The sequence below is a fragment of the Anabas testudineus genome, unplaced genomic scaffold (genome assembly GCF_900324465.2).
Source record: "Anabas testudineus unplaced genomic scaffold, fAnaTes1.2 Contig136arrow_ctg1, whole genome shotgun sequence".
Taxonomy (NCBI): domain Eukaryota; kingdom Metazoa; phylum Chordata; class Actinopteri; order Anabantiformes; family Anabantidae; genus Anabas; species Anabas testudineus.
The window spans coordinates 25,315-36,632 of NW_022872794.1; the positions used below are offsets into that span (position 1 = coordinate 25,315).

General features: G+C 39.6%; 1 protein-coding gene across 1 annotated transcript; it reads right to left on the bottom strand.

Annotated features, from left to right (window-relative positions):
* Window positions 1-3,378: 3,378 nt before the first annotated feature.
* On the bottom strand, window positions 3,379-6,298 carry LOC113151804 (cell surface glycoprotein MUC18-like). The gene is made up of 6 exons (XM_026344725.1): window positions 6,145-6,298; window positions 5,913-5,983; window positions 5,619-5,706; window positions 4,524-4,703; window positions 3,512-3,639; window positions 3,379-3,420 (listed from the first exon to the last, which is right to left on the bottom strand). Exons 1-6 carry the CDS (start codon window positions 6,296-6,298, stop codon window positions 3,379-3,381), a joined length of 663 nt encoding a protein of 220 aa, XP_026200510.1.
* Between the last annotated feature and the right edge of the window lie 5,020 nt (window positions 6,299-11,318).

Sequence of the window (11,318 nt, forward strand, 5' to 3'; positions counted from 1 at the left end):
CATCTCATTCACCCATACAAGCACACATACATTCACACACCAATGGCAGAGCTGCTATGCAGCTGACCTGACTCACCAGGTGACGTGGCAGCTAGGAAACAAACCACCAATCCTGTGATTGGCAGTCAACTGCTCTACCTATTGAGCCACAGCCACCCACAAGGAAGTGATAGTTATTATCTGTCTTTCCACAATAGGCTATAACACAATACATATTTTACATATTCTGTACATATACTGAAATCTGTTAAGGTTTCAGGAGTAGGTGAATCTGGTCTAAAAATCTGCCTTAAATTATTATGGTAATTACATATTAATTGTAGCACTTTTAGAAAGGGGAATATATTGAAAAGAGTCATTTTTCCAGGAGAAGGATCGAACCCTAAGACACATTCAACAGGTTCAGTCAAGTTCCGTTTCTTAACACAGTATCTGTCTATTTGATATGTGCTGCTGACTGCACTGAAGCAATTTTTCTGCCAAATTTATTATTTCCGGATCAATACAGTGAAGACTAATGACCTGTAACATGTAAAATGTCTTATGTTACAACTTTTTTTGATATTAAAATATGATATCTCTTGTTGAGGTAAAAAGCTGTCAGTACACAACAAAACCAGAACAGCAGCTGGCATGACAGCGTAATAAATATGTATATAGTTAGATAGATAGATAGATAGATGGATGGATAGATAGATAGATAGATAGATAGATAGATAGATAGATAGATAGATAGATAGTTTATTGATCCCCAAGGGGAAATTTTGGTGTTGCAGCAGCCATTACACACAAAAACATTTGAACATTGAGAAACATTATCTACACAACAATACACGAGACACAGTACAAGAATAACACACAGAATAGACAGTAATAACAACAAAACATGAAAGATGCCTCTGCTACCATTTAACCATCTGTGTGGCAAGATGTGGGTACTGTGTGAAAGCAATAAATGGTGTTTTGGCAGACTTTTTTTTTTCCTCAACAATATGTAGGTACTGTAAGAAAATACAGTAGTGCTGTACAACACAGCTAACAGAAGCAACAAGCAAAGGCACCAGTGATTCATACAGCTTTTCTCAGCCATTTCAAGCGATAACCACAAATGTCTTATCAAATGCAGACTTTACCTATAGTATTGTCTGGTTTTACTATGCAAATGCAAAAATTGATTCACTTGACCACGTTGCTCTGTATGGATGCTTGAAAGAAAGCTTGGTCAGTCTCTGAACTTTCAGTATTGAGAGAGTACTAATATGATTATGGTTGCACTTACTGTTTGTTCCTTCATTAGTAACATAATTAGGTATAGTTGCAAAGCAACTAAGCTCACCTGCATTTTGTGACTTTCTGTTAAATAAAATACATTTCTTTTCAAAGAAAATGTATGTATGTCATGTACCATCTAAGTCCTGCACAACAATTAAGCGTACCATCTAAGTGGTAACTGAATTGTTGATGAGTTTACACTGTGAAACAGAGTTTCCAGTTCAGTTTGCCTGTCAAATACCTGATATATCTTCTAAGATATCTGGGGTTAGGTTCTGAGCTGAGAAAATTCCTCAAAATTGAGTGAAGGTGTTTATCAGTGAGACGACTCCTGAGTGGTGTTTTGTTCATCTTCATTAACATAGATATGTTCTGCTGAACATAGAGAGCATTTGAGCATCTTGGGCACAGAGTTGAGGAGGAAACATGGAAACTGTGCAGCACCCACATAGTTACACTTGTCTTGAGCATGTTACTACACTGGAGTTCAATCAGCTCCATTTGGAGGTTAATTGGTGCGCTTTTTCCACGTCAACTGCAAACGGGTTACTGAGCAGTTCCAGAAATCTGCATTTCTGGGCATCAAAGTTGACAATCGGCGGGTAAAGTCGGCATGGAGTGTGACTCCAGACTCCAAGATTTTAACCGCACCACCCTTAATAAGACACTTCCTACCTTTACCTAGTTTGTGAGCTGTCCCACCAGGGGGAAGAGGACATTGGACCTGTTGTATGCTAATGTTTAAAATGCCTACAGCTCCACTGGGAAAGTCAGATCACAACCTGGTACATCTCCTCCTGCAATACGCACCTTTGGTTCAGAGGCAGCCTGCCACCTTTAAAACTGTAAAGAGGTGGACAGACGGGGCACACTCTACCCTGCAAGGTTGTTTTGAAGAGACTCTCTGTGAACCTCATGGTGAGGACATCGATGGACTGACAGACTGCATCTCCGACTACATCAATTTCTGTGTGGACACCCAAATACCCACAAAAACCATTTGCTGCTTCCCAAACAATAAGCCCTGGGTCACTCAGGACATCAAAGTCATCCTGAATGACAACAAGAAAGCATTCAGATCAGGAGACAGGGAGGCAGCGAGGAAGGTCCAGAGACTGCTTTCTGTCAAGACCAGGGAGGGGAAGGAGATGTACAGGAGAAAACTAGAATATAGCCTTCAGCAGAACAACACCAGGGAGGTTTGGAGGGACATGAGAACCATCACTGGCTACAAGTCCAGCAGCCAGGAGACTTTGGGGACTGTGGACCGAGCCAATGAATTGAATAATTTCTTCAATCGATTCCAGGATGACCCACAGAGCCCACTTCAGTTCACTATTGGCTCCTCAGTGCCTCCCCCACACGACTCAGCCACCACCCTAACAATCTCAGCTGAGCAGGTGAGAATAGAGCTGAACAGACTTCACCTCACAAAGGCTGCAGGTCCTGATAGAGTCAGCCCAAGGGTGCTGAAGGCCTGTGCTCCTCAGCTATGTTGTGTTCTCCAACACATCTTCAACCTCAGCCTGCAACTGTAGAGAGTTCCTCTTGGGTGGAAAAAGCTGTGCCTGGTTCCAGTGAATAAGATGCCACATCCCAGAGTCCTCAATGACTTCAGACCAGTGGCTCTGGCTCTGACATCACACATTATGAAGGCTTTCGAGAGGCTAATCCTGGAGTCCCGCCGACCTCTGGTCAAACCCTCACTTGACCCCCTCCAGTTTGCTTATCAACCCCATATTGGAGTGGATGACGCCATCATACACCTGCTCAATCGCAACTACACCCACCTGGACAAACGGGTGGGGGAAATGATCATTGTATCATATACTTGCTGTCAATCCACAAAGGCTATATATATTGACCCAATTTCATTTGTCTGTTTTACATATTCTGTATATATATTGAGTTTTTCTGTATTGATGTTATTGGTTATGTGTATTTATGTTGATGTTGGATCTTTCCTGGTTGTGGTTCCTTATCTTTATGTCCTGTTGTGAGAGCAACGGTAATGAGGCAAAACATTTTCCCTCTGAGATATAACTTTTTTGAATTTTGATGTGTCTGATGTGTCAGTACTGCTGCTATTGTCTGCATGTAGAGACTTTATGGACCTTGTACACTCATGTCTACATGGGGCCCTGTGCTCTGCATATCAAAAACATTCCCTACATACCACATGTGTGTCATACATTCTCTCTTGGAGACTTTTAAGGTGAGAAAAGGCCTCTATTCTTACTTGTTTTTTGTTAAAAATGACAGGCAGTGGGGGGTTGCCATCACCCTGGCAGCGTAGCTCCACAGTATCCCCCTCTTTGACCAAGCCCTGGGGCGACTTCTTCCAAAGCTCCACCACAGTGGTAGGGTCTAAACACGCACACCAAATCAAATTAACAATGCTTAATTAAATAGCTAAAGTTATCTTCATTGCTATTTCTGTCTGCCACAACATCAAAGTCTACAAAACTACACTAAAAAAGTACAAAACTTTCAATGGACTAATCATGGAAATAGGAAATAGCATCCATGTTATGATGGAATTTAAAGTTATAAACAATTACTGATAATTAAGAGGTACAGCACTCTGGGAGACAAATTAAAGAAATAAAATGTAAACAGCAAATGGTTAACAAAAAGCTGTACAGTCTTTAGTTCATAAATTCATATTCATTCAAATGCTGAATCTTACAACATCCTCAAGGTTTTTCTTAAGCTTTCATAACATTTTACAGTTGCATGCATAGCAATTAAATAATTCAATAACAAAAGTGAACTTCCTGTTTAAAATTTGTGGACTTGACTTTGTGTTGTTTTAGCTCAGCTTTTTGGTTAAGAAGAAAGTATGTGATGCATGAAGTACAAACAACTACAGGGATGGATATAAACCATAGAAATTAGTTCCAGTTGTCGTATAAACTAAGAAAAACTGGCCTGCAGTCAGAGAACAGCAAACTGGCAGGACTGAACAAAATAAAAAATCCCTCATTTATAGACATATCCAGGATTTAGAAAAAGATCATTAAAACCAACTACAGTTGTTGTCTGTAAATCAGCCAAATGGCATGAATTTCCTTATTTTTTAGTTAATGTAGACCTTTGTGACTCCCTTTATATTCCACTGTTAATGATTAAATTCAATTCAATTTTATTTGTCTAGATGACATAGGAAGATAGGAAGTAAATAAAAATAAGTCTCTTTTAGCTTGTTAGTAGTAGTGAGTAGCATAATGAAAGGCTCAGTGTTAACTCACAGTGAATTGTAATGTTGATGCTGTTGGACTCCATTGTCCTGACACCTCCAGGGACAAAGAAGTTAACCTCACAAGAGAAATGGGCATCCTTATCCACCTTTACCACCTTGTACTCCAGTGTACTCTGGACAGAGTACAAGCCACTATACTCCTGGGTCACCAGGGTCAACACGTTTACATCTGCAGGATGGGTAAAACAATATACATGTAATTGATGGAATAGTTACTGCAATAAACAACACCGCAGAGGCTCTGAAAAAGGCCCAACAGCATCTTCATTTCCTGAGGATCCTTAGGAGGGTCAACCTGAAGAGAGAGCTGCTGGTTGCCTTCTACCGTTGCTCCATTGACAGTGTGCTAACATATTGCATCTCTGTGTGGTTTATAAGCTGCACCATGGCACAAGAAGGTTCTACAAAGGGTCATAAACACTGGCCAAAAGATCATTGGCTACCCTCTTCCCTCACTGAAGGACCTCTACAGCACCCGATGTCTTAGGAGGGCACGCAACATCCTAAAAGACTGCACACACCCAGGACACCAGGTGTTTAAATTGTTGCCCTCAGGAAAAAGACTCAGGGTGCTGAGGTCATGGACAAACAGACTCAGAGACAGTTTTTACAATAGAGCTATGGCCCTCATGAACACACACACACGTGATTTAGTTTTCTGGTTTAGTTTTTCTGAGTAGATTGTATATTCTGTATATACAACATGTGTATATTTGTGTGTGTGTATATATATATATATATATATATATATATATATATATATATATATATATATATAAATACTTTTTGTATGAAAGGTAATTGTAAGTTTTATTATTATTATGTTGTTGTTTTCTTCTCTCTCCTTGCACCAATGTGGGACAGTTTTGTTGTACTGTTGTACCAAGTGTTACTGTACAATGACAATAAAGCTTTATCTTAATACACTTTGGAACTTAAGAGTTTTTGTGTGGACTGGTTAATTTATGGCAACAGTTTCTCAGATAATTCTGGATTTTCTGCCAAGTATCAGTATCGGTGGCAATGCTGGAATTGGGACTGGGATTTAAACCAAAAGAAACAATCATTTAGTGTTTGCACTTACATCCTGGTGAGGGCATCAATCGCATGCTGTTCTTGTACCATGTGATGTTGGGTATTGGGAACCCGTTCTGAACCTCACATGATGCAACCTGGAAAGAGAGAGATGCATTTGCAAAACCTTAGAACCTGTGAACACAAAGAAACACTTAACATGGTAACAATAAAGATTATTTTCTTGTTGATCTCAGCCTAAAGCTTTTTTCAAACATGACCTGACACCCTGAACTTCTCCAGACATTACCCAGAAAACAAATGTCCAATACGACGGCCCGAACATGAAATCAAGTAGACCCACCTTAGATGGCAAATCACTGGTCACAGATATTCCAGTTAGGACTCCACTGATCACTGGAGCCTCTGGGCGAACTGTATAAGAAAAACAAAAAAACAAAAAAACAATTGTTTGGAATATACAACAAAATGAAAACAAGAAAATCTGACAGGAATTTTTTTTTCAAGATTTTAAATCTTCCTTTGAACAATGCTTTATGAGGCTGTGTTTCATCTTAGATTGTGGGTTTTCTTACCAAACACTTTGAGGTGGGTCTTCCCCTCACCGCTCCCCACAGCCAGTCCATCACCAGTCCATTCAATTACCTGGCAGAAGAACTCCCGATCATCCGAGAGCTGGACGCTGTGGATGATGAGTTGAGTTCTATAATTGTCCACATCAATTTCCATACGACCACTGTAGTCAGTATGGCTTTCTACCAGGTGATTTTTGCCATGACTGTAGAAGATCCGCCTCTGTGAGTTGTCACCTTCACTCTGCAGAGTGGAGGACATGACATCAGTACACGTGTGACCTTTCACTTGGACATAAGTCAACTCAGTGGGAGCATTTTGTTGACATTGTCCAGTTCTTCCTAAAGAGTTTGATGAGTATCAAACTCAACTGGGGTCTGACATGCAGAACAGTGATTATTTTTTCCCTCTCAAATCCCCATGGGCTATGGCTATGAGTGTCAGTTGTTCCTGTAGGTTGGACAATACTCACCACAAACCACTGGATCCCTACAATTCTGGCCTCACTGCTGGCATTGATAAAGTGGTACTGGCAGGGGATCTGAGCCGAGTCATCCACGTACACCTCAACACTTTCCTGTATAGTCAGCTCCACCTTGGCCCATGCTGAAAAACACACAGACATGCACATAAAACAACTACAGCCTGTATACAGGTGCAGAACCATGGTCCAGTTTTAACCCCTAATCTCTCCACTGTGTTTGGCAGATGGCTGACTTCCCAGGCCAATGTGGAGCCCGTCTTCCATCATAGCAGTCAGCTTTTTGAAGTAATGTTTTACTACAGCAACTTAAAAGCCTGTGGTACGTAGCCTGTTAGTAAAGATTGATGGATCTGAGCTAATATGGACATGCTGAATAAAGGTAAAACGTCTTTGAGCAGTCTAGTTGGGATGGGGTGTAAGAGACAGGTTGATGGTTTAGCTCTATCAATTACTGAAATTAATTCAAAATTAGCTACAGGGAGAAAGCAGTCGCTTGAGGTCTGACTAATTAATCTAGAGCTTTTGTACATATAGGTCCATCCATGCCAGTTTCAGGAAAGATGTGATAAATTTTTCCTCTGATCGTTTCTGATTTCATTAGTAAAGAAACTCATGAAGTCTTTACTACTAGGTGCAACAGTGAAAGTTAATGGAATACTAGGCTCAACAGAGCAATAACCCTTTTTCTGACTGGCTAGAATCCCTTGGTTCTTATTTGTCTGATGCAATGAGGTTTAATGAGAACTAATATGTGTTTCTATCTTTATGAGGAGCTTTTTTATATGTGATAAACTGTTTTTCCAAGCTAGGCAAGATTATTCTTAATTAGTGGAATGCCACCTCCACTCCAGTTTACATAATGTTTGCTTTAAGCTTTGGATTTGTGAATTGTACCACGGAGCTACCTTCCTCTGATTCACTAAGTTATTTTTCAGAGGTGCAATAGTATAAAGTATTGTTTGGAATAAGGTTCGAACATGATCAACAAGTACTAGAGCAGAGTTCAGTTAACTGCCCTTCTCTGTCTTGTTACATGGCTCTGAAATAAAAGATGGGAGTTTTTTTTTTTTTATTTGTCAACAGCATTTTCAGATAAACAACTACTGTAGTGAATCTTATTCTTAGGTGAATTAGAGCGAGCCGTCAACATCTCTCTGCAGAGTGGAGGACATGACGACAGTACACCGTCTCAAATGCCCATGATCACTATGACTGACCCATTTGTCTCTACATTTCCCACCCTTGTCATTTATATAATTATTTAAATGACTTTTTTGAAAATATGCTTTACAATATTAACTCATATATTAATATTAACTCTAATAATTATAGTATTATATTATAACATGGTGGCTATGAGTGTCAGTTGTTCCTGTAGGTTGGACAATACTCACCACAAACCACTGGATCCTTACAATTCTGGCCTCACTGCTGATATTGATAAAGTGGTACTGGCAGGGGATCTGAGCCAAGTCATCCACGTACAACTCAACACTTTCCTGCATAGTCAGCTCCACCTTGGCCCATGCTGAAAAACACAAAGACATGCACATAATGATAATAATAATATTGATACTGAAACACTGGATTGATCCTCTTGGGGAAATTGTGGTTGGACAGCTGCCAGACAGTACATATCTGTACCACTACAGGGTTTGGGTGTCTTGTCTAAGGAGACCTTAGCAAGTAGCCAGGGGTAACTGGGAATCAAACAACTCAACTGCTGGTTCATAGACGTATTACCACTGCATTACCACCTGAGCTCCTACTGTAAATCAACTACAAACTTTTTGCAGGTGCTGACCATGGTCCCATATTATTCACGACCAATTTAACTGCACAAGCCTCATAAAATCTAAATATAAATGCCATTTCACTGTAGGGTTGAAGACCTTACTATAAGTCTATTACAATAAGCAGGAAAAACACTTGACAGGTCGGTGAGACCAGTAACGACAAACTAGAAAATATACAGCTCCAAGGCCGGGGATACTTGCAGAGGAGTACAGAGAGAGGGAGACAAAAAGGAGGAAACACAACTACAGGACAGAGAAAATATAAAGTTGATGAGATGCAATTGTAGCATTTAAATTGATAGAGGAGAGGAGGTCCCCCGGTAGACTAACCTACATCAGCAGAACTAAGAGATGGTCCTGAGTCACCTGATCCATCTCTAACTACGCTTTACAAAAAAAGGTAAGTTTTGAAGTTACTTACTTTTTTTTTGTCTTAAATATAGAGAGGGTGTCTGCCTCCAGAACCTGAACTGGGACCTGGTTCCATAGGGGAGAAGCCTGACAAAGGCTCTACTCCAATTCTATATATTTCAGAGCGCCAAATAATTATTTTTAAAGAAATTCATGACATCATTGCTCTGAAATAAAAGATGGAATGATTTCCTTAAATTTGTCAACAGCATTTTCACATAAACATCTACTGTCTTCTTATCGTTGTTGTGGATCAGTCCAATGACACCACGGTCATTGGACTGATCCAGAACAACGATGAGTCTGCATACAGACAGGAAGTAGAGCAGCTGGCTCACTGGTGCAGTCAGAACCATCTGGAGCTGAACCCGCTTAAAACTGTGGAGATGATAGTGGACTTTAGGAAGTACCCCCCTACTCTGCCCCCTATCTCCATTCTCAACACCACAGTACCTACAGTAGAGACTGTCAAATTTCTGGGCTCCACAATCTCCCAGAACAGTGCAGTGTTACAAACAACTGATTTGATAACTGATTTAATAAATTCAGCCATTTATTTACCACAAATGATATAAATGATCGGGTTGTATGTACTTAAAGGTGAGGATTTGGAGCTTTTTCTCAGCCTTTAATGATTATGATGAAATTACTGTCACATGCAACATTTGCCACCTTGAGGAAGACAATATAAAACATGTATATAAGTGTCAGGAGTTTGTCACCTATGATGAGTTTCACTCCTTGCTAAGAAACCCTGTGATTATGTGTATGTGTGTATGTGTGTGTGTGTGTGTGTGTGAACCAGGGCTATTTCGGCCCTGTGGGTGAAGTTATGTGTTCTGGGTGAAGGCTGTGTATAAACCAAAACATTGTCTGTTCAGCCAAGATAGCATCAGTGCAGAGTGTGACAATATGATTAGCTTTTTCACAGTTTTCTCTTAACAATAAGAGTTTAAAGCAGCATCATATCATCTGGAACCTGAAGCAGTATGTGGTGAGGGTAGCAGAGAGGAAAACACAAAAAGGAATCTATTATTCATAGTACGGGAAAGGAGTGGCTGCTGAATTTGTGGAGACCTGATGTTTCCTCTAATTTCTCTGAGGGAGTTTTCAGTCTTCACGCAGTCCTGTAAAAACTACCTGGTTTTTAGCGTCTAGATGTTGATAAGATGTTGATTAGACTGATCATACCACTGCTCTGTAAAGCTGCAGAAGACCATCAGTCTCTGTGCATCAAGCAACATCCTCACTTACATAAACCCATGTGTTTGTGCTATTGTTGATATAAAAATATTGATTAGTGTAGCATCTCCTAGCTCATAGCTCCATTGCCTTTTCATATCTTCTAAACCAGTTAATTTGCTCTTATCTGCTTGTGAATCTCTTGGTTTCAATTCTCTTTTTTTATGCCAGTGCCAAAATAGAAAACTGATTGTGTTCTTTTTGACTTGCAGACCTGATATATTGAAGTAACTTCTACCTCCTGTGCCACTGTTGTGTTCGTGTATTTCCGACAAGCCAGAGTAATTATGAATATGTTTTGTTCTTGCGTTTGCAGTTCTCTCTATTTGGCACTATTTACAGCATGCCAGGTTTACTTTGTCTTCTGAAGAATCAGTTGAATATATCCTGTTCCTCGTTTTTTTTCAGCCTGTCGTTCGACACACAAATAACCTGCAAGATGCAAAGTCCCTTCAGCTCTGTTAACAGTGATATGTAAATATGGAATAAATATGGAAAAAACACCACCCATGACGTCCCAGTGCCATACCAGTACTCTGAAAACCCCAAGATCACAGATTATTACCCCAGAGCCAGCTTCATATGGTGAGTATGTTTCCATGCAGCAAGTTTGAGACTGTAGCCACAACATGCTGTGCTCAGTCTTCTCTGTCTGTTCATCATGTTCTTTTACATTGATTAGATTAGTCAAAATACCATGTTAGAAAAGGCTTTGTTCAACAAATCAGTAGTACTTTGGGACATCTATCAAGCTAAATTACATCATAAATCTGTAAAAAAAAAAAAAAAAAATGTAATAAGAAACAGAGGTTCAGAAAATCATATTCATATATTCATATATTCATATCATATTTCCACGTGTGTGTGTGTGTGTGTGTGTGTGTGTGTGTGTGTGTGTGTGCATGTTTTTACCTAACTGTTATCGGGTCTTAGATTAAGGTTAAAAAAAATCTGGTTATATAACATGTTGTTAAAACAACGAACTTTCTGTCCAGTGCAGAACATTCTTTTCTTTAAACTGAGAAATAAAGGGTTGTCCTTGCTTCAATTTTCATTTTCATTTTTTGCACTTGAGTGTAGAATCTAATTTGCAGATCTTTTTAGAATCAGTTCAGGAACACGTTCTTAGCATCAATTTATGCAACAGAAATGCAATCAATCAAACTACATAGCATCAGAGTTGAACACTATGACAGCACTAAATCATATTTTTAATAAAAGCACAAAATGGCCATAGTGTATA